This window comes from Annulohypoxylon truncatum (assembly GCF_022578515.1).
Source record: "Annulohypoxylon truncatum strain CBS 140777 unplaced genomic scaffold F4807scaffold_61, whole genome shotgun sequence".
Classification (NCBI taxonomy): Eukaryota; Fungi; Ascomycota; class Sordariomycetes; order Xylariales; family Hypoxylaceae; genus Annulohypoxylon; species Annulohypoxylon truncatum.
The window spans coordinates 79571-100284 of NW_025953847.1; the positions used below are offsets into that span (position 1 = coordinate 79571).

Sequence of the window (20714 nt, forward strand, 5' to 3'; positions counted from 1 at the left end):
CGGTAGCTAAATCTACAAGAGCCGAAGGCCGCAGCATTCATCCGGTAACCGGCGAAACTATATGGGAGTAACACCAGATACGATATAAGTAAGTTCTCGCGGGCGTGTAGACTTAATCTGTTTAACTATTCTACATACCTGGAATTCTCTTTGTCTTGGAGACTGATCTTTGTCAGCGAGATTAGACCACACGTCAACCTTAATCGTCGGACATAAGAAAGCAAAATCGGATTTCCCCAGTCGCGTAGCTGCCACAGCTATCTTGATCAGAGAAATCTGAGCGACGGACTGGATAGTGATTATGGCTGTGAATAAAGGGGATGAAGACCAAACCGAGAAGCCGGCCGTTGGCCCAGAAACAGAAGACCTTTCTACGACGGGTCAAGGAAACGTCGATACATCGGTGATAACTCCTGAAGATCCGAAAGAGACCAGCTGGCTGGCCAAGATAACGACGGTGTTGAGTTGGATGCCGCAACGCTGTCGTTATGATCCGGAGAACCCGCCTAGTTTCACCTTGTCGATGAACATTCTACTCGCCTTTGTATGGTCACAGCCAATAGTACCCATTTCTCCATTACACCTGAGCTAACTTGCGGCAGAGTGGGACATTTACTGTTGCGAATCTTTACTATGCTCAACCTATCCTGAATGTCTTGGCCGAGGAGTTCCATGTCAGCTACGAACGGGCATCCGACATTGCAACTCTGTCTCAGGCTGGATATGCTGTTGGCCTACTTTTCCTATGCCCCCTAGCAGACATGGTACCTCGGCGACCTTTCATCTTATTCCTCATATGGGCCACGGCGACCGCTGTATGTGATCAATCATTCCAATATTTCGCATGAAGTTAATGTCAAACAGTGGATTGGATTGTGTCTCACGAAAAGTTTCGAAGTCTTCATCAGTTTGTCATTCCTTTGTGGAGTTGGGTGCGTATTCGCCTTTAGCCCCTTTACTAAGTTGTCTATGATAACTAGTTCCGTCTCCTTTTCTATGTCTAATGATACCACAGAACGGTAACACCGCAACTCATGCTGCCGCTCGTCGGCGACTTAGCACCGGCTCACCGCCGCGCTAGTTCGCTCTCTGTCGTTGTATCGGGGTTAGCACTTGGCCTGCTGATTGCCAGGGTGCTATCAGGCATAGTGGCCAATTACACATCTTGGAGAAACATCTACTGGTTAGCATTTGGAGCCCAGTACTTGACGCTAATTCTGCTCTTCTTCTTTCTCCCGGATTATCCCACGAAGAATAAGGGCCTCAACTATTTCAAAGTTCTCTGGGGAATGGCGGTTATGGTCGTTACAGAACCTCTGCTTACCCAGGCTTGTATCATCGGGTTTCTTCTAAGCGCCACGTTCACTTCTTTCTGGACTACTCTGACGTTCCTCCTCGCGTCGCCGCCGTATGATTATTCCTCACTCGAAATCGGATGTTTCGCCTTCATTGGGATTGTGGTCGTCGCTCTTGCACCAGTCTGGTCACGCCTTATCACTGACCGATTTGTCTTCCTCTTCTCAGTTGTGCTCGGTCTCGCATTCGAATTCGTGGGTATCGTGATATCTACATTCATCGGAAGCTTCTCGGTAGCGGGGCCTATAATCCATGCCATCATGATGGATTCTGGGACTAATTTTTCGCATACCGCTAACCGGAGTAACGTTTATAACCTGGATCCGAAAGCTAGGAATAGAATAAATACGGTCTATATGGTTTTCGCCTTCGGGGGTCAAATAATGGGTACTGCTGTAGGAAATCGACTCTATGCGCAAGGAGGCTGGGTTTGGAGCGGAATTTCTAATATCGCCTTCATCGGCGTGGCCATCATTGTGGGCATAATTAGGGGGCCAAGAGAGACTGGCTGGATAGGTTGGTCTAAAGGTTGGAATATAAGGAAAGATGACTCCCCAAAGACAGAAACGAGGCCTCCAGCAAACAATGATATTGAAAGAGCCCTTTCTTCATCGAATAGTCCAAGAGAGGAGAGCCATCCGGAGGGGCCTCCGTCATCAAAATAGTCCAGGTCCTTTCTATGAGTTATATAAGCATGTTACGTGATTAACACTCTAAGTAGTGTAAAAAGATACGAGCTAACTTTAGAATTTCTTACAACTTATTTATCTAGACACTTATGATAGCTCGACCTAATAATGAATCAAGATTGTCTAATTTCTTACATGGAATCTCCCGCCTTTTAAGTTTTTATTGCTCTAAGCTACTTAGAAAACCTAAGCAGTGACTTCATTCAAGCTATCACAAAGATCACATATAATACTTGATAAAAAGAAGAAACAAGAATTTCCCACTAGTGCATTGAATCCATTCAAGAGGGATAGGGTCACTGCTGGGTATTGGTATCCACCCTAAATATATGTTTAACTAGGTAAGTACCTGAGAGCAAACCCCTTATTGCGGCGACTGTAACCAATGTCGTGCGTGACAGTTAACTGTTCGACTTCGGAGTAACCCCTAATTACTATTCCTGCGGTCATGTGAAATGATTCCTTCTCAGCCACCCCCTTCATGCCACTGATCTTCTCACATCACCATACAGCTTCCCCAGTCAATCCGACCACCGTCCTGCGCTGAAGTCCATTGCAACTTGGGGGTATCAACTGCGTTGATTGCTGAATTCATTGTATTATCTAAGTTGTGACTGATTTTGTTGCGTGTTGAGTCGAGAGACTTGTTGGATTTTCTGTTTAACTTTCTTACGTTGGATCTTAGGGATGCTAGCAGTAAGCAGCAGTTCCAGGTCTTTAAATATTGTCCGAATGCCTTTGTTAAGGCTCGGACGCCGTAGAGAAGAAGTGAAATGCGAAGTGGGGATAAAGACCCCTTTAGTCCTCTTGAATTTTCATTATGCGCAACCCAAGTCACGGGCCTATAGTCAACCATGTAACCTATGATTGGGTGATGTTCTGCTTTGACTTGAAAACGCCTGTCTTAGCAAGTCATGCTTGATAGCTATCATAGCTGTTGTGTAACTTCTTGAGCATGCCTCCTGTCATATATTTATAGTTTAGCTGGTGTCATGTTTTCAAGGTTATCATCTTTTATCTCTTAAACAAAACCTTCTATGTTATACTCCGTGGACCAGTAAGTTTATAAAATTTAGTGCAGCACTTTTGGTGACCCGGCAATTTGAATTCGTTTCACAAAGTGTCACTTTCTATCCCAACTGTAGTGTACTTGTTATTTTACAGCAGCAAGCCTGAGAGGATTTTTGCTTCAAAATGCTCCTAAGGGCTCTTTTTATGCCTTTAGCATTGTTTCCACATTTGTGCCTGACCCAAGACTTTCTCGCACCAGTTGTCGACCTTGACTATGCCTTGTATCAGGGGTACTACAATACTACATACGATCTGAATATCTACAAAGGGTATGACCAATGAAACTTTGAAACAACCAAGATTATTATTCTGATCATTGTCTAGGATAAGATATGCTGCTCCTCCCATCGGGAAGTTAAGATGGCAATTACCGCAACCACCGGCACAAAATCGTAGCCAGGTGATTCCCGCTATTGAATATGCATCACGATGTCCACAGTCTGGGTGCGCGCCGAGGTGTGTTTAGCAGTATTTTTGTCTACCAAATATTCTAATCAAAGAAGACAAATGACACCAGTTCCATCGGGCTCTGAAGATTGCCTATTCCTGAACGTCCTGGCACCCGCAAATAAGACCATGCTACCGGTTCTAGTCTGGATTCGTAAGTTCATCTATATCCTTATTCCGAGTTCGGGTTCTAAGTAGCGCAACTCAGACGGTGGTGGATACGGGGTATCGAGCGGCGCGTTCGAGCCGTCACCACAGATGCATACAAATGAGAATACGTATATCATTGTGACTATCCAATACCGGTTAGGCGCCTTTGGCTTTCTATCATCTGCTGAGCTTGCCGAGTCGGGGGTACCCAACGCGGGAATCCACGATATGCAATTTGCGCTGCAGTGGGTTCAAAAATACATCCACCTCTTTGGCGGCGATCCGACACAAGTGACTATAGCCGGGCAATCAGCTGGAGGTGGTAGCGTTGCGCTGCTTGGTATGGCAGATGGTGGCGTTGACAATACTACTTTGTTCAACGGCCTTATTGCCTCAAGCCCCTATTTGCCTACGCAGTGGTAAGTTCAACTTTTCGCATTCGGTTGGATATCGTTAATCGATATCTTAGGGAGTACAATAGCACGATGCCAACCAACTATTATTACCGTTTTGCAGAAGCTGCGGGTTGCCTGCCAGACGATAGCAAACCTGACGGATCTGTCTTTCAATGTTTGACTGAGGCAGACACTATCGAACTTCAAGAAGCTAGTGACTATATCAGCACGACAGGACTTTATGGCCAATGGGCGTTCATTCCTGTGACAGACGGGAAACTTCTGCGAGGACGTCCATCTAGCCAATTACTAAATGACGGAGAACTCAATGGTATCCGCATTCTATCATCCAACAACCCAAATGAAGCTCCAGGCTTTATTCCTCAGGGTATCGACAACGAGGATCGATTTAGAGGGTTTCTCTTCGGTAATTATCCGCTATTAAGCGAGGAAAACATTACCAGCATCCTTACCGTCTACTTCGTTCCGGAGAATAGCTCAAGTATACTAGTCAACTCCGACGGCGAGCATCCGCCATACTCTATGACGAATTCGGGATGGGCCTCTGGCTGGCAACAAGCAGCTACGAACCTCTACGCGGAGACGACCTTCATTTGCCCCTCGTATTGGCTAGCCGACGGCTACGCGAGGAAACAAGATGGAAAAGCATGGCATTACCAATTCTCCGTTCCACCTGGGCAACACGGTCTCGACCAAACGGCGTTACGCTCGGATATAGATGTTATGGGCACAGGAATGGATGAGGTGTTCCGTACCGCCATTCAACAGATCTGGGGCAACTTCATAGTGAGGGGAGACCCGGCGCTCAGTAAGTCGCAGACACGTGCCCTACATCATGGAAATATCACGGCAGTTAGTGATGGAAAATGGCCGGAATGGAAAGGGGAGCCAGGCCACGACTGGATGGTGAATTTGAACATGACCGGCGGTGTACCAACCTCAACGACTTTTAATCTTGATGGAACGTCGGTCCAGGTCATTAGCTATGTGCCTGGTAATAGTACCTCATCGCAGCCCTTAGAAGCAATATTTAAGGTGGTCGAAGGTAGTTCTTGGGAGGGCGGAAGAGGCGAAAGGTGTCGATTATGGGCAGATCTAGGACCTTGGATCATGGCGTGATAGCTCCCAGTTTCTGAAGGTTGCTTAATTATGTACCACTCGACGAATATTCCATTAATTAGGTAATTAAGACGATCTTAGGTATAATTGACCCAGCCATCTAACTATAATATCCGTAATTCATTGCCTCGATGTCATGATAGATAAAACAACATACAGGATATAAGAAAAGGGGTTGTCTTCTATATCACACTAATCTTGTTTGAGGCATGATGCATAATTGCCTACATCCTTTAACATCAATATTTGGGACGACAACTTATCAAGTCTAGTTTCTTTCGGAATGGAGAAGCCGCTCGACGCGCGTAACTTCTCTAGAGATACTAGTTGATCTTCCACTAGGATAAGTGATATGATGTTATATCATATAGAAATTGAAATGTATTATGTAAAATAGATAATGTTCGCTGACGATAAAACAAGAAAATACGTTACTTTCGTAACCTCGAGATAAGCATATATCCATATTAGGCAGGTGGATAGATGATCGATAACTGTATTAATAGACTTAATTGCATGTTATTAAGACACACTAGAATTCCAACTTAACACTACGGATTTGACAATCCGAGCACTCAGATATCGAGTCGAGATATCAGGTCGAATATGACCTACGTACTACTGTCCAGTCCGATTGAATCTCTTGGCTTTAAATATTATATCAAGCATCGCTTTTCTCCGAACAGATTAGATAAGTTCCCAGGTACATAGTAGTCAGGCTGCCAGACCGAGCTTGCTTACCGAATCGTAAATAAATGCTGGGGGTTAGACCCAGCTTTGATAAGGAATTGGTGTGATGCAAGATAGAATGTTCAGGGCGTACGCAGTAGCGTTCGAGTTGCGCACATAGCTGTAGGCTCGTAACATGGTCGCATTATGGTGATCTTCCCCGGACCCCACTTCAAGCACGAGAGACGGGGGTAATAGGAGATATCGTCTCTTTCTTCGGTGCTGATCCATCGCCACGTGGGATATCGACACGCGATTTTAGGAAATCAAAAAGAATAGCAATAAGAGTTTGGTAAAGCCTTCGAGCATCAAGAGAGAAAAATATGAAATTCAGGGTTGTGGTCGATGGATGATATGAGACACATCTTATATCCGGGTTATCATGGACCGATCAAAAGCGAATGAGACCTCATTCTCACCAGAGTTGCCACTCGGCGTTATTTGGAGATATGCGTTCCTGGGATGGGCGCAAGCCCCAGACGTCACCCACTTTGTCCACGTCCTGCAGGTATCGGGGCTCTTATCTGCCCTATCTCCTCACGCATTAATGTGACATGACAATGATCTATCCTGCGGGGTGAGAGTAAGGGAGGTTCCAGAGCGCGAGCTTGCATATAATCGAGAACGATCCCCATGTATTCGGCGAATTTGTAGATCTTGTCCTGCAGTTGTTCCAAAAATAATCCATCGAGGACCGTTACTAGGTCACAACTCGTGAACAATGACTCAACCATTGGAGATCGTGACTCTTCCGATGGAGGCCAAAGGTCCTCTAGAGATCCCTACGGAATCCGACAAAGAGAAAGATGTGGAGAAGGACCCGGCGAAGGTGATGGACGCGGAGATTAGTGAGAAGAGCAGTGTTGCGGCTGGGGAGATTCAGGATGAGACAAGTACGAATTTACTCCATTTTATCATCGCTCGATGTTTAACATGCTTACCAGTAGACAGTTCCGAATTACAGCGAAGAGGAATACCACAAGCTAAAAAGGAAAGCTGATAGGTACCTGCTTCCGCTCATGTGGCTCTGCTACGGTATCCAACAGACGGATAAGACGTCCATCGGAACACAGGCTACCTTCGGCCTCTCGAAGGACACCGGCTTGCAAGGACAGCAGTACTCGTGGCTCACGACGATATTCTACATCACGTACATGTGTTTCGAATTCCCGTCCAACATTATTCTGCAGCGGTATCTGATGGGACGCACCTTGTCGTGCTACATGCTCTGCTGGGGCGTCGTCGTACTATGCGTCGGGTTCGCGCAGAACTTCACGCAGCTCGTCACCCTGCGCGCGTTGCAGGGATTCTTCGAATGCTGCATTTCGCCCGGCTTCATCCTCGTGGTCGGAAGCTGGTATACCACGCGTGAGCATGCGTCGCGATCGCTAGTCTTCCAGAGTGCCAACGCCGGCTTCGGTGTCATCGCCAACCTAATTCTCTACGGGATCGGCTCGGTCCAGTACAAGCGCGGATCCGAGTTCCAGGCCTGGAGATATATGTCCTACGTACGCTAACCACCCCCTCGACATATGATAGGGGATCATGCTAACGCTCCTATCGGAATAGTTTCTTGGAGGTATGACGATTCTCGTCGGCTGCCTATGTCTTTTCTTGTTAGGGACGCCGTCCGAAGTGCGATGGTTATCACCCGAAGAGAAGAAGATCGCGAACGCGCGCATATTATCGAACAACACGGGCCACGACAAGACTGGCATCAAGAAATGGAAGTGGAAGCAAGCGCGAGAGTGCCTGATCGACCCATGCGTGAGTCACCCTCTTCGTCATCCCTTGAATAAAGGGGGAGAATATCAATTCCGCATAACTAACACAGCCGCCGATTTCGTGTTTAATAGTTCTGGTTTGCCGGTATCAATGCGTTTTTAAATTCCGTGCCTAATGGTGGCATAACTGCCTTCGGCTCTATCATAAATACCAATGCAGGATTCAGTGAGTTGCCGATGGGAATCACCAACTAGGACGTCGAGAACGAAACTAATCATCTATTAGCCAATTTGCAGGTCATCCTCCTTGATATCCCGAAGAATATCACGTCCGTATTGTGGTTCGTCTGCATCGGCATCATCACGAGCAGGAAGAAGAACCTGCGCCTGTAAGTTGTAGTTGCGGTGTGTCTATCTTGAAGAATCGAGGGTGTATTAACTCGGGACATCAGATACTTCATGATGGTGTCAGTCATCCCACCAATAGCTGGCTTCGCTATAATGGCTGCGCTGCCGAACCAGCCTCAGTACAAGTGGACTAAGTGGGCAGGGTGAGTTATCTCAAGAGACAGTCTACACTCTAGGTGAACTTGTGTCAAGAACTCTGCTGACGAAGATCCTGTATGTAACGTTTAGCTACTTCATCACTGTTCCCTGCGTAGTAGCGCTCTTCTTGGCTTGGACATTGATTCCCTCGAACGTCGCTGGCCGCACCAAGCGTACGTTAACCTCATCTTTCACCTTCGTTGGATACTGCGTGGGCAATATGGTCGGGTCCCAGATCTTCAAATCGAAGGATGCGGTACGTCTCTTGATTACTTATACCTCGCCTCCTTTACTTCTACTCCTAGTCGCAAGTTGGGAGTTTGGCTGACAAGACTTCTCAAAGCCGAGGTATATTCCCGGAACTGCTGCTTGCTCGGTATGCTTCGGGTTGGAGTTCTTCTTGCTCGTTGCGTGGCGGGTCATACTCGTCATGAGAAACCGACGACGCGAAAAGCAATTGCTTGAGCAAGGCATCAGTGAAGAGGAGAGGATAGCGAGGGGCAAACAACTTGGAGAACAGGACTGCACTGACTTTGAGAATCCTTATGTAAGTCAATGTCCCCTATTCCTTCCCCTACATTTCATTTTGCCGAGGTTTGATCTGACACTATATGACACGTAGTTCCGATATACGATGTAGCGTTACCAACAAGCGAGTCTAATGATCTTTCGGCTATGTGAGGTAGATATTGATATACCTAGTATTAGACTATTTCGTATGCACAATGAAGATGTTCGAAATGAGAGGTAGATGTAACTGCTTTCGAATAATGTGAGTCGAGAACAAATGGATAGGCTCATAAAACCTTAAGTGATGTTTCTCCTAAAGCTCTCGATGTCCCAACTGGAAATATGTGACATAAGCTTATATATCCGCCTTGTCAGAAACCTCTGTGAGAGCTGATAGCCAGAGGTCTCGCCAGGGTTAGCTAGTAGTCCAGAAGGATCGGGAGTCTGCTTGTAGGAGGCCGCCGTGTTGGCGGTTAGCCCTTTAGCTGTAGACAGAGGAAGGTCTATATATGTATACCGCATCCCCTGGGAAGGAGTAGTTAGAGCTCTTCGCGCAACAACGTCGTTATCCCTTAGTTGTTTAGTCCCGCCTCGTGATACACCTCAGGTTTAAGAGGTAGTAGGTAGATACTAGAGCTTTATGCATGAGGCGACAAGTAAAATAGACAAAATGCCTAAGCAATCCGCGCTGAGGATAATGTCGTTGGCGACATAGAATCAAGATTTTGCGCGAATCAGGTTCATAACAGGCATGGCAGCGTGAAAGGTCAATCATGGTAAAGCAATATTGGAGACCAAAGGTTTGTGTAGAATTGCAAAGCGCGTCCAGCGAGTCAGTATACTAGATCGCGGATCTACCCATCGCACTCGATGGAAGCAAAAAGGGGGTATCTGCAACGAATATTCTTCCAAAGCAGACGAGGCGCCTCAAGGCCGCGCCTTACCTCCTAGGATAGAGATGTAGCAAAAATCACATAACATAAATAGGTATCTCAAGGCTCATCCAAAATTCCGAACCCAGTCTCTGGTAAACGCCAAATTCCATTCCCCATATATACACCCAATTCTATTTTTTCGGTGTATCATATCACGTTACTAGGGCTTTCATCTCAAGACGAGTAGATGGCAACCCACTGAACTTCCATCATGCTGCCGTAGCCATCTAGCGTGAGCTATACGTTAAGAGGTTAGCCTCGGCGGATGCCATGGTTAGATCTGGGCGAGAATTGTACTTACCAGATTAGGAGCACCTGGCCAGTCACCGCCAACGGCAACATTGAGGATAATGTACCTGCAGAACAGTATTAATAAATTTTAAATAGGCACCTATTAGCGAAGCGGGAGCTTACAGAGGGCTGTGGGCCAGAGCCGACCAGGTGGGAGCATCGTTTATATCAGCCCCAGTAACGGTAGAGAAGGTGTTGCCATCCAACGTCCATGAGATGGTCTGCTTCGTCCAGTCGTCGTTGGTGCGATCGATCGTTACACCCCAAACGTGGAAGCCATCGGCAGGCATGGCAGTGCTCTTAGCACGTCCGACAGGCTCATTGCAAGGGCCGCCGACGGAAGTTCCGCAGTGGAGAGTACCGTAACCGGTGAGGAGTCCATCGACCTGTTCCATAATATCTATTTCTCCGGCGGCAGGCCACGAGGTACCGTGGCGCATCGCGTCGCCGAGAGCCCAAAAGGCAGGCCATAGTCCTTGTTTGTTTATTATGGGGTTATCGCCCAATAGAATATTTGCTTGAATCTTGGTGACCTTGCCAGGGGCGGGAGTCCAGGAACCTTGAGACTCAATGCGACCTGAGGTCCAAAGGCCGGCGGGCGACTTCCGCGGAACGAACTGAACGGTACCGCCACCGCTGATCTGGACATTCTGGTTTGAAGTCGTGTATGACTGAACTTCATTGTTGGTGTCGATGGCATCCATGATGTTCCACACATTACTCTTGGGTGAGGCGCCTGCGGAACCCTCGAAGTCCTCAGAGAAGATGATATTCATACCCTGGATGTTCGGAGGAGTGATGGCCGAGACAAGAGCCGGTGCCACACAGGCGAGTAAGCTTTGCTGGAAGCGCATTTTGAAAAGCTGTAGTCGATAGTGACGAATATACTGATGTCAGGTGCGTAATGATAGTAAGTGTAAGTGCCTTGTCCTATAGATCTGAAGATCTCCTGGATAGACGAGGCCAAGCTAAGATGGGAACTGAAGGAATAGCTATCCTGGCTGTGGTAGAAGGAAGCCTGTCTTGCAGGGAGGTGACAGATATATAGTCAAAAAAGAGAGACGAAGTAAATAAGCCGATAGCTAACTGGCTATCAACACGGAAGCAAGAAAAAAAGAGTGTGGTATATAAACTCGGCTAGCAAGAGCGGAAGAAAAAGAGCGTGAAGGCACAATAGTTGGGCACGGAGGGAGAAAGAGACCAACGAGAGAGCTCCGAAGCGGCTCACCTTGAGAGATATATATTAAGAGCCCATAATAGACGACTCGGTTGTGTGGTGGTACCGGGTCAAGGAGTCAGGGGTTCGACTCACGATGGGCTCGAATAGATCCACACGGATCTAAAGAAGATGGTGGCACTGCCTAAAAAGTGGATGACAAAGGAACTTACAAGGCCCTTGAGGCCGTCAAGGGGAGCCAGGGACATCGGACAAAGAGACCTTACTGCATAGTAGACAGGAAGACAACAGGAACCAAAGAAATGGGAACATAATGCACCGCTAGGGTGGAAATTAATTGTGGGAGCTAAGGGTGAAACTGCTGGGGTGTTTAGCTTCATCTCTTGACTGACTTGACAAGATATATGCCTGATATGGTGGGTAGCACCCCAGAGTGGCATTGGGCGCGTTGTTCCTGAATTTCTAAGCCATAACAGGAGGGACAACAGGTCTGCGCATCGTGAGTGGTCAGAATTTCGAGCGCTCGAAAAACGAGACCTGGATTAGTCGAAAAATGCTCCGGGCGTGGCGACCTCTACCTTGATGTTTAAAATGGAACCCAACGAGGTTCTAGTCTAGTCTCTCGGTCAGCATGATCATGACCATGCTAGACAATATAAAGGGAATGCTATGCACGTGTTTATCAAGTTGCGAGTAGCAACTGTACGACTAAGAGCCAAGAATGATGAGTTGGCTGATCTGTTCAACAGTTGGCACGTACGATAGGACAAGTAAGTCCGGAATCCGGATGGGGAATAGATGAATAAGTTCTTGTGAAGCCCGATCGAAGCCAGTCTGCAACGGTCTATAATCCGGCCCTTAAGGTTACTTGCATGTGGTTGAGGGTTGCTATATGTAGTTGGTTGGCTGAGGATGAAGAAGGTGAAGAAGATGAAGGAGTGAAAAAAAGGGAGAGACCTGGAGGGGCGGACGGCGGTCAAGTTGAGTTTAGCGTAGAAACCCCCCTAGTCAGGTACAGGCTTAGTACCTCGGTACCTGAATATGCATGCAAGCTGGCAAGGTCTAGTTCTGTACAGCATAGGCCGATGCTGAGTTGGCAGCTGCAACTACGGCACCCAGAACGCATTAGCGGGCTATGTACCTAACGGTTAGCCAGGATTGATGGTGAAACATGCCCTATTCGTATCTCCTATTTTGTTAAACCTCGCCTAGATAGGCAGATTATGGTGGGGGTTATCGAGTCAACTCAATTCTTCTTTTGATATCCATACCTACCTAGGACCTATTTCTCACCTCACCTACATCGTTTTAACGTAACATATCATTGTTAGTAGGCAATTCGACGAAGTAGCAATAGATAATAACTCTGTTACTGTAGACAGCCTATTGATACACGAATAACCGCGCACAATAGCCAGTATTGTTGTGAATATTGACTGTTCATAGCCGCAGAAGTCGATGTTAAGCGCGCGCACAATAATGCCAATACCCTATTCTTACCCGAACCATCCGAACTATTATATTATACTTTACCGCGCGCTCGTCGCAATACACGCGCTGCCAGCTACTTACCCAGATGCGCTTATAGAGTACCTATGAATGTAGCTGGAGGTAAACGTACGATGGTGGAGCTCGCCAAACTATCAGCCCCCAATCCTAATTCTCCGTAACCGCAGGCTCGGGTTCAACAAACCACACTATATCTCTTAACTGTTGTGGAAGGTGATGAGGTGATAAGAGTGACGAGGTGGAGAAGCTCACTGCTTCTCTCACTGCTTCTGCACTATTCTACTCTGGACAGTTATGTAGTCAGGTCTGAAGTATCACCGACGATCTTTCCAACTTGGAGAAATATCCGTAGACCCAAAAAGAAGAACGGCAGTCCTATCAGATTCTACTAGGTACCTAGGTATGTACCAATTCTCACCACATTAGTCAAAATGCCCAGATGCCGAGCGTGCGGCGGCACGCCACCGTATGCAAGTGCTCGATTCTAGCTGGCGCTCTCCCGTCCAGTGAAATCTTCTTGGCAATCGAACATCTGGCGAATAAAGTTCCCCATCACCATTCAGTTAACATAAAGGTCTGTTTGTGAGAAATCTAGGTTGTCCAGGTTGTCGTCCTATACTCCCTTTATTTTCTTTTTTTCGCTAATGGGGGGCGAGAATAATTCTTCTAATATCTTTTTAAGCTCCGGCTCTCGCGTACCGAGGGCTGAGTGACCATTGGCAAGCAAGGGCTCTTCATGATGTTTCTCATACGAACCTGTCAGCCCTCAGGGGAACCTGTTTCATGTCTTTTTTAGTATTCGGAGCCAGCTTCCTAAATGAGCTTTGACTCCTAGAAGAATTTTATGCCCATATGCATGCGCATCCAGAACGTCGGTGCGCTCGCTGGCTGATAAGAAACTCGGTCAGACTTCCTGGCCTTTCTGCTTTTCTCTCAAATCAGTGTAGAGCCGTAGATAACTAGGTACTTAGGCGAGACTGCTTACTAGTTACCAGTTGTCCACGTTGCGATGCATCCCTTGCCATCCTATGAAACACAACTCATCTTTGGTAACTCACCTTGCTGTAATTTTCTTATTGGTCTAGAATAGACGTTTCTACTCTTCGCTATTCGCACGTCACTAAAATCCCTCATCCCTCATCTCAAACTACATAATAAAAAACCCATCATGATATCTGCGGAAGTACTAGAATGTACACAGGCATTTTTCTGGAGTCGATGGGTTTTGAAGATCACTGCCGTCGTGGTACGCGATCGGACGGAAGATGATACCCCTGAAAGCTGATCCGAGTCAACTTGCTCGGGCGGGTCTTCCGCTGAGCTGGACTACTCCTTGGCACACACTAGCTAAGGCCGTATCTGGGTCTCGCCAGATCTTCAGCGGCTTGCCTTGATCTTGGTCCCATGCTTGCACATTGAATTCTATGCGAACTAGACATATAGATTGGTATCCATTCGCCACAACCATGCTAGAATGGAGATCGTCTTTACCTTTACCTTGGTAACGTGGCAGCGTGGGCGGCGTGGGTTGGAAGTTTCCATCGAAGGCCTTCCCAATAGTAAATACATAACATCAGTCCCGAATTGATGGAACAAGCCCCGTTATTGAGCGACAATGGGAAGATCTTGCGATCTGCGCTCACGGTCGCTTTAGTGAGACCAACCGACCGAACCCCAGGATTCGTCAATCATGATCTGTGAGCATAATTACCTGTTTCCTAGTTTCAGGTCGACATAGCTGGAACTCATCTCCAAAATAATTCTTTAAGTACGAGTTGTGACCCAAGCGCGGGATATCTGAACAACTATTTTCTCTATATATTTGAAACGTGTCATTAATTGCAACCCCAATCTAGCAATATGTAGGCTAATATATTCAGCCATGTGCTCTAGAGACTAATAACCAGTTGTTAAAAAGCATAGTTGTTTATTTCGTGAGCCAAGGTGATGGGCAAATACCGAATTCCAGAACCTAAATTCGCGAGATAGATTGCATTTCATCTACTATTAATATCTGCTTCGCTCCAACGAGCATTTAACGAACGGGATCCTACCCCTTATATTATCTCGCCTGTGATTTTCTGAGCGAGCGATATTCGCTGGACCACGACCTTGACCACCCAATCTGATTCGCTCTAGAATATCTAATCACTTGAAAAGCAATCGGATCATGGATGTTAACAAAAAGTATGATGCCAATCGAAGACGGACGAAAGAAGCAAATCACCTCAAAAACTTCGCCCTTCTTATTTTCATAACATCGGTACCTAGGTAGTACCTATCTACCTATGTAGGTAACTTGGAGATGCGTGGACAGCCTTACCCCTGACCCCTGATTACATAATGTGCCCTGAGTTTCCCTAGGTGCTTACCTAGGTACTCATAGGCGACAATCAACTGCAAGACAATACGGTCGCCTGTAGTTATAAAAGAGATATAACGAGATATGCGCCAGATTTTACGCATTCCGGCTGAAGAGTCTACATCAAAGCGTTAAAGTAGCGCAATATATTTCATATTCTCTATCGTTCCTGCCTACTCCATGCATCTAGGAATCTCGACCATCTCGAACTCCAACTTCGAATCAATAGCGATATGCTTATTTCGACAATATTTCCCCCTTAACATCTACCTATGCGATATAATAGTCTAACATATAGCATTGGTTCGATATATATCCATATGACTTGGACGACAATCGGATTATGAGTGTAATTACAATGCACAAATCATTCTAGGTAGGTAGATAGTCCGTGTGAACCCCTTTCCAGTGTTGAAGGTAAGTACAGATAAGGATATACAATAAGTTGTATTGTAGAATCACGAGAAATAGTATTACTCTCACCATCAGACCTTCCTGATGATAAACCGAGTGCACTTGCGTTACTACTTGTGATATTTGATGAGAAGCCGCCATCGACCACAAGCCCCTGGCTAGACAGTTGATAAGTAAAGCTTGAGAAGCCTCGTTTTAAAAACTGATTAACCAAGAATAGGTACTCATTTCATTCGCGGGTAACATAAAACCATGTGTCATTACTACAACGACAAATATCTCTTCTGTTTCTGATTGCTAGCATTATGAGCAGGTATAATCAACTTTCCGACGGTCGATATGTTTGCAAGTTTCACGGGCTGGTCACCTGCTCTAGTTCTACTTGCGATTCGGACTTCTCCGTCTACAACTATATGATGAAGCTACCAATGAACAGATTTCAGCATGAATTAGAGACTCTAGATCCATGGTTCAGAGCATCTTTAGCACGTGCAATTGAAGCCATCGATCGAGGTAGACCCATTGTTCGCCCGACAAGCGGTACGCCTCCGCCCTCAGACCTAGGTCCACTGTCGATGGATCGGATCACCATCGACCCTCACGATCCAGAGACGCAACTGCTGATACCAAAGCTGTTCTTTCCTCCGTCCTTGACTTCACTTCCGAGCGATCTTTTCGAAAGTACCCCTATTCAAAACGTCAGACGGACTACACGCTTCGTCCACCGTCAAGACCCAAAACAACTCATCGTCTTCGCTGGCGCTATTTGTTTGAGGCAGGTGACTCATTCTCCCCGAACTGGCTGGGCATTTTGGTTTAGGAACAATATCAGCAACTTGAAACCCGCCACCATAGGCAATCACTTGGAGGCCGTGAAGGATGGAAGATCCATGATCCCGAAAACACAAGACCGCGTTGACGTTCGCGTCCTCGTCGCAATTCTGCAATGCCGACGATGGGCAGGCGAGGGCTTTAATACCTTGGTTATTGCCACGTCCTCTGACTACGTTATAAGAGTCATTACAGTGCAGCTGAGAGAATGGTTATCTTCGGATTGGCGACGTCCAAGGCGAGAGCAACTTACTCCGAACCGCGACTTATGGCAAATATTTCTCTCCGAGGTTGACAACTGCAAGTCAGAGGGCTTGGAGGTGAAAATTTGGCAAGTCCCAAAGCCAATAACCGAAATTGTAGATCTGAGGGCTGAACGGGTTGCACTTGGGAGATGAAGGAATGCGGAATGCCGTGATGCCATTGGAATTAAGTCTGATCACACTTACATGGGTACGATGATTCCATACGAGGTTATCACCGATCATTACCCTCTAGGATCTGCGCCTCTCACCTCTCCGCATAATTGCGCAGAGCTGTTGCGATTCGAGTACCGTATATGGCCATTGATAGTTTTATTGGTTAGAAATTCGATAGGTATCCTATTGAGTTGAACAGAGCTGGCCGAGGATGTAACACTGATGCCTCGGAAGGATGCGAGGTGCTGACAGCGCCGTCATTCCTCCCCCATAAAATTAGCCATAAGCTGACTTGCGGCTACTGACTAGGGGTTTTGTGTAATATTAATGAGTAGCTCGTCCCTTTAATTTTTGCAGATATCTGTCACACTCTATTAACTCCGTAGTTCTTGCGTGGTTGGTGACAGCTTCTACAATGTCTTTCTACTCATATTGGACACAATTCTTCCCTCCTCGTGATGGGGCACCGATCACGGAAGCCAATGTGTCTAGACTAGATGGAAAGGTTTTCATCGTGACAGGCGGGTCTTCTGGGATAGGGTACGAGCTCGCACGAGTCTTGTATGGTGCCGGTGGAAAAGTGTATATGCTCACGCGGACGAAGAAGAATGCCGAGGAAGCAATTGACCGCATAAAAGCCCACTATGCCGACAAAGATGCGAAAACAGGAAGCTTGGAGTTCGTGTCGATGGATCTATCAGACTTCAAGAGCGTCAAGGCGGCCGCCCAGCAATTTTTGGACAGCGAAGGACCGGATGGGAGGCTCGATGTCCTGTTTAACAACGCGGGCACTGGCGGTTGGAAGGATGCCCCACCCACTCCTCAAGGGCACGAGTATCATATTACCGCCAATTCGGTCGGGCATTTCCTCCTGGCCCGGCTACTCACGCCCATCCTCAGTCAAACTGCCAAGAAATCCCCCAAGAACACCGTACGAGTGGTATGGGCAGCGTCTATCCTCGTTGAAATGACGAGCCCGATAAGCGGAATAACGAAAGAATTCTTGGAAGACCCATTCTGCGAGAAGCACGCCGGTATATTATATGCGCAGTCGAAGACAGGAAATTGGTTCTTAGCTACCGAATTCGCGCGTCACCAATCCGAATCCGGGCCTTTCGGATCCGATGTCGTCCATATCGGCGGTAACCCGGGTAGCTATAACACCAACATCTGGCGCCACGTCAAGGATCTGATCAAATATTACCTTGTTTATCCTACGCTGCGTGATCCGGTATACGGAGCGTATACGTATATGTGGATGGGCTTCTCGAACGAGGTGACTATGGAGGCAGCCAAAGCTGGAAATTACGCGATATGCGATGGGAGGTGGCATCCCGGACAGAGAGCGGATCTCCTTCTAGCAATAAAGGGGGAAGACGAAGGCGGGTCCGGACGGTCGAAAGAGTTTTTCGACTGGTGTGAGGAGAAAGTGAAGAACTTTATGAATTAAGGGTCAACTATATCCACTTGTGTTTGCTTTCCCGGCTGTAAGATTAGATGCCTAGACATGTTAGATAGGTGGTTATGCATAGCTGTTTATAGAGAGATATTTGGGATTTGAAAATTGGAAAGTATTTGGAATCTTAGGTACCTACCTAATTATACCTGTCAACTTAACTCATGAGATTGACACAGATCTATCAACTCCTTTGAATGCTGATTTCCTACCTAGCTGGCAGGGCCTGCGACGGTAGGGAGCCACGGACTCCACGGACTCCATGGAGTGTAGACGATGAGGGGTTACGTTGCATAGCTTATTAATTATCACGAATGTGATTCACTTTTATTCATCGCCAAATTCGCTTAAGGAACCAGGATGGGTATTTCGTGTGGCCGCTACCGCATATAGGTTAAGAGCCTGCTCTTTTCGTATAAATTCTAATGGGTCGGGGTAGTAGAACTGGGTTACTGTGCCGTAGTTGTCCATACATCAGTCTTCCCTCCAAGAAAAAGTGTCATCGACTCACCTCAAATTATAATAAATATTTGTTCAGAGGCCCAGATAGGTATCTTGAGTTTGAATATTCAACATATTACAATTGCAGTTATGACACAAGAGATCGACAGCTTATATGAAGAGGCCATTGCGTCGGGACTTCTTCCGGGTGTTTCCCTCCTTGCGGGAGATAAGAATGGTAACGACTTCTGCCTTTGTGAGGATGCCTAAGAGCCTTGGGTTGTAGAAGGCGATATCGTGACTTTGAAAATACTTACCTGTCCAATATTGTACTAATATGGGAACTAGGAAACATACTCTATTCCAAATCATTCGGAAAGGCCAGTCTTAAAGAAGGCGATAACCGACCTTTCACTGAGTCGACCATTGCCTCCATCGCTTCGATGAGCAAACTCATGACCGTAGTAGCCGTTCTACAATGCGTCGAAGATGGGATCTTAGACCTAGACAAAGATGTCGCCTCCTTGTGTCCCGGGATTGGAAAATATGGCTTGATCGTCGGCTTCGACGATACCAAGAACAGTGCTATATTTACGCCCAACCCTACACCAATTACACTTCGCATGCTGCTCACTCATACGTCTGGCCACGAGTACGAGTGGAACAACGCCTTACTGCTGAAATGGCGCGCATCGCGCAATGAGCAGCCTTCGAGTGGTTTAACCCTCGAAGAACAAGCAGCTCTTCCGCTTGTGTTCGAGCCAGGCAAGGGATTTGCATATGGTCATGGACTCGATTGGGCGGGTAAAGCAGTTGAATCAGCCACCAACTTGAGCTTGGACGATTTCATGCGCAAACGCATCTGGACGCCTCTAGGGATTGAAAATGATGCTAGTTTTTACCCAAGGGCGAAGGATAGTATGAAAGATAGGATAGCCGACGTTAGTACCTTGGACAAGAATGGAAAACCACCAGCGGTGCATTTCCCGGGCTTCGATATTTCGGGTGGATCGACGGATTGCTTCGGTGGCGCCGGCGTCTACTCGTCGACAAAGGCATATTATACCTTCTTATCCTCGGTGATGCGGCGCGATCCTAAACTCCTAAAGCCTTCGTCATACGAAGAGCTGTTTCGGCCTCAACTCGATGATCGGTGCGAGCAGGCTCTCAACGATGATATCATCTCGTCCCCAATCAAAACACAGTACCTAGGCCTGCAGATTCCGGCATCCATACGCAAGACGTGGAATCTGGCAGGCCTGGTAGCAAAGGAGGCCCAGGAAGGGCGTTTCGCGCAGGGAACGACGCTCTGGGGCGGGTACCCGTGTTGCGAGTGGTTCATCGACCATGAGAGCGGGATATGCGGTGTGGCTATCTGTCAGCTCGTCCCGCCTATGCAGCCGGATGTCATGGCATTACACGAGAAGTTTCAAAGGGCTATGTTTGGCAGAGTCAGGGCAAATTTGTGATGGTATTGAAAACCACTGTATCAACGAATTCGCGACGGGAAAGCCTTGTCAAACAACGGGAACCTACCTAGGTATGTTATGGCGATTCTCAAGACAGGTAGACAGACAGATGAATACTTACCTACCTATTCCTTGGGCTGATGTAAGACAACAGCTCCAATAAAATTAGTAATAGCATGCGAGGCTTTGCTTTTTTGTAACATCATGTTAGCTTTGGAAATATTATACTAGACATATCATACCATTGTCTTGCCCTAGTCAAAGAAGTGTCAAACGTTCTGGTACATCCTGAATTTACCGTCAACTCAAGTTTGGCCTTACATGTAGAGAGTTCCATCTGGTTAGGATCTCAAAACCAACGGCAACTACTTGACTTAGTCATGATGAAGTTTCTCTTAAAACACCACAAGGGGAAGGGAGCGAGACGCGCATTCGTTTGAAGGACTAGCTAGCGAGGATCCGTAAAGCGTTCGGCCGAATTTTTATAATTCCATTAGTAACTTGAAACTAAAGCCTCACAGTACCTAGTACGATATATGTTGGAACCGCGCTATGATACTAAATTAGGAAATAGATTTTGCATGAAGCTTGTGTCGGTGATTGAGTCAGAGAAAGTAGAAGTGGTTTGGTAAGAACGAGGTGACGGGAGACCC

The 20714-nt window shown here is 46.9% G+C and overlaps 7 protein-coding genes across 7 annotated transcripts; 6 read left to right on the forward strand and 1 right to left on the reverse strand.

Moving 5' to 3' along the window:
- Positions 1-185: 185 nt before the first annotated feature.
- F4807DRAFT_448210 (MFS general substrate transporter) lies at positions 186-2179 on the forward strand. The gene is made up of 4 exons (XM_047999919.1): positions 186-544; positions 603-815; positions 865-932; positions 1016-2179. The coding sequence occupies exons 1-4, from the start codon at positions 302-304 to the stop codon at positions 2019-2021; spliced, it is 1530 nt and encodes a 509-aa protein (XP_047848797.1). The 5' UTR covers positions 186-301; the 3' UTR covers positions 2022-2179.
- A 1060-nt stretch (positions 2180-3239) lies between these two features.
- Positions 3240-5248, forward strand: F4807DRAFT_454789 (alpha/beta-hydrolase; the record flags this gene model as incomplete). Its single annotated transcript, XM_048000629.1, has 5 exons — positions 3240-3385; positions 3441-3572; positions 3620-3717; positions 3772-4087; positions 4183-5248. The coding sequence occupies 5 exons, from the start codon at positions 3240-3242 to the stop codon at positions 5246-5248; spliced, it is 1758 nt and encodes a 585-aa protein (XP_047848798.1).
- Positions 5249-6698: 1450 nt separating this feature from the next.
- F4807DRAFT_465850 (MFS general substrate transporter) lies at positions 6699-8887 on the forward strand (the record flags this gene model as incomplete). Its single annotated transcript, XM_048002328.1, has 9 exons — positions 6699-6870; positions 6929-7485; positions 7547-7744; positions 7834-7927; positions 7988-8090; positions 8154-8252; positions 8338-8503; positions 8591-8794; positions 8870-8887. 9 exons carry the CDS (start codon positions 6699-6701, stop codon positions 8885-8887), a joined length of 1611 nt encoding a protein of 536 aa, XP_047848799.1.
- An 847-nt stretch (positions 8888-9734) lies between these two features.
- Positions 9735-11064, reverse strand: F4807DRAFT_355721 (glycoside hydrolase family 16 protein). Its single transcript, XM_047995507.1, has 3 exons — positions 10107-11064; positions 9994-10048; positions 9735-9929 (listed from the first exon to the last, which is right to left on the reverse strand). Exons 1-3 carry the CDS (start codon positions 10835-10837, stop codon positions 9867-9869), a joined length of 849 nt encoding a protein of 282 aa, XP_047848800.1. The 5' UTR covers positions 10838-11064; the 3' UTR covers positions 9735-9866.
- Positions 11065-15540: 4476 nt separating this feature from the next.
- F4807DRAFT_355840 (uncharacterized protein) lies at positions 15541-16997 on the forward strand. The gene has a single exon (XM_047995509.1). It carries the CDS (start codon positions 15751-15753, stop codon positions 16672-16674), a length of 924 nt encoding a protein of 307 aa, XP_047848801.1. The 5' UTR covers positions 15541-15750; the 3' UTR covers positions 16675-16997.
- Positions 16856-18286, forward strand: F4807DRAFT_355881 (NAD(P)-binding protein). Its single transcript, XM_047995510.1, has one exon. The coding sequence runs from the start codon at positions 17111-17113 to the stop codon at positions 18143-18145; it is 1035 nt and encodes a 344-aa protein (XP_047848802.1). The 5' UTR covers positions 16856-17110; the 3' UTR covers positions 18146-18286.
- Positions 18287-18742: 456 nt separating this feature from the next.
- F4807DRAFT_454793 (beta-lactamase/transpeptidase-like protein) lies at positions 18743-20061 on the forward strand (the record flags this gene model as incomplete). Its single annotated transcript, XM_048000630.1, has 2 exons — positions 18743-18830; positions 18941-20061. The coding sequence occupies 2 exons, from the start codon at positions 18743-18745 to the stop codon at positions 20059-20061; spliced, it is 1209 nt and encodes a 402-aa protein (XP_047848803.1).
- Between the last annotated feature and the right edge of the window lie 653 nt (positions 20062-20714).

What these genes read in the sequence shown, in the direction of transcription:
- F4807DRAFT_448210 (XM_047999919.1), top strand. Translation starts at nt 302, where the DNA reads ATGGCTGTGAATAAAGGGGATGAAGACCAAACCGAGAAGCCGGCCGTT. An exon ending in TGAACATTCTACTCGCCTTT is followed by an intron (nt 545 to 602) that starts GTATGGTCACAG and finishes AACTTGCGGCAG; the next exon opens with AGTGGGACATTTACTGTTGC. An exon ending in TCATTCCTTTGTGGAGTTGG is followed by an intron (nt 933 to 1,015) that starts GTGCGTATTCGC and finishes ATGATACCACAG; the next exon opens with AACGGTAACACCGCAACTCA.
- F4807DRAFT_355721 (XM_047995507.1), bottom strand. Translation starts at nt 10,837, where the DNA reads ATGCGCTTCCAGCAAAGCTTACTCGCCTGTGTGGCACCGGCTCTTGTC. An exon ending in GCTCTGGCCCACAGCCCTCT is followed by an intron (nt 10,049 to 10,106) that starts GTAAGCTCCCGC and finishes ACTGTTCTGCAG; the next exon opens with GTACATTATCCTCAATGTTG. An exon ending in GGCCAGGTGCTCCTAATCTG is followed by an intron (nt 9,930 to 9,993) that starts GTAAGTACAATT and finishes CTTAACGTATAG; the next exon opens with CTCACGCTAGATGGCTACGG.
- F4807DRAFT_355840 (XM_047995509.1), top strand. Translation starts at nt 15,751, where the DNA reads ATGAGCAGGTATAATCAACTTTCCGACGGTCGATATGTTTGCAAGTTT.
- F4807DRAFT_355881 (XM_047995510.1), top strand. Translation starts at nt 17,111, where the DNA reads ATGTCTTTCTACTCATATTGGACACAATTCTTCCCTCCTCGTGATGGG.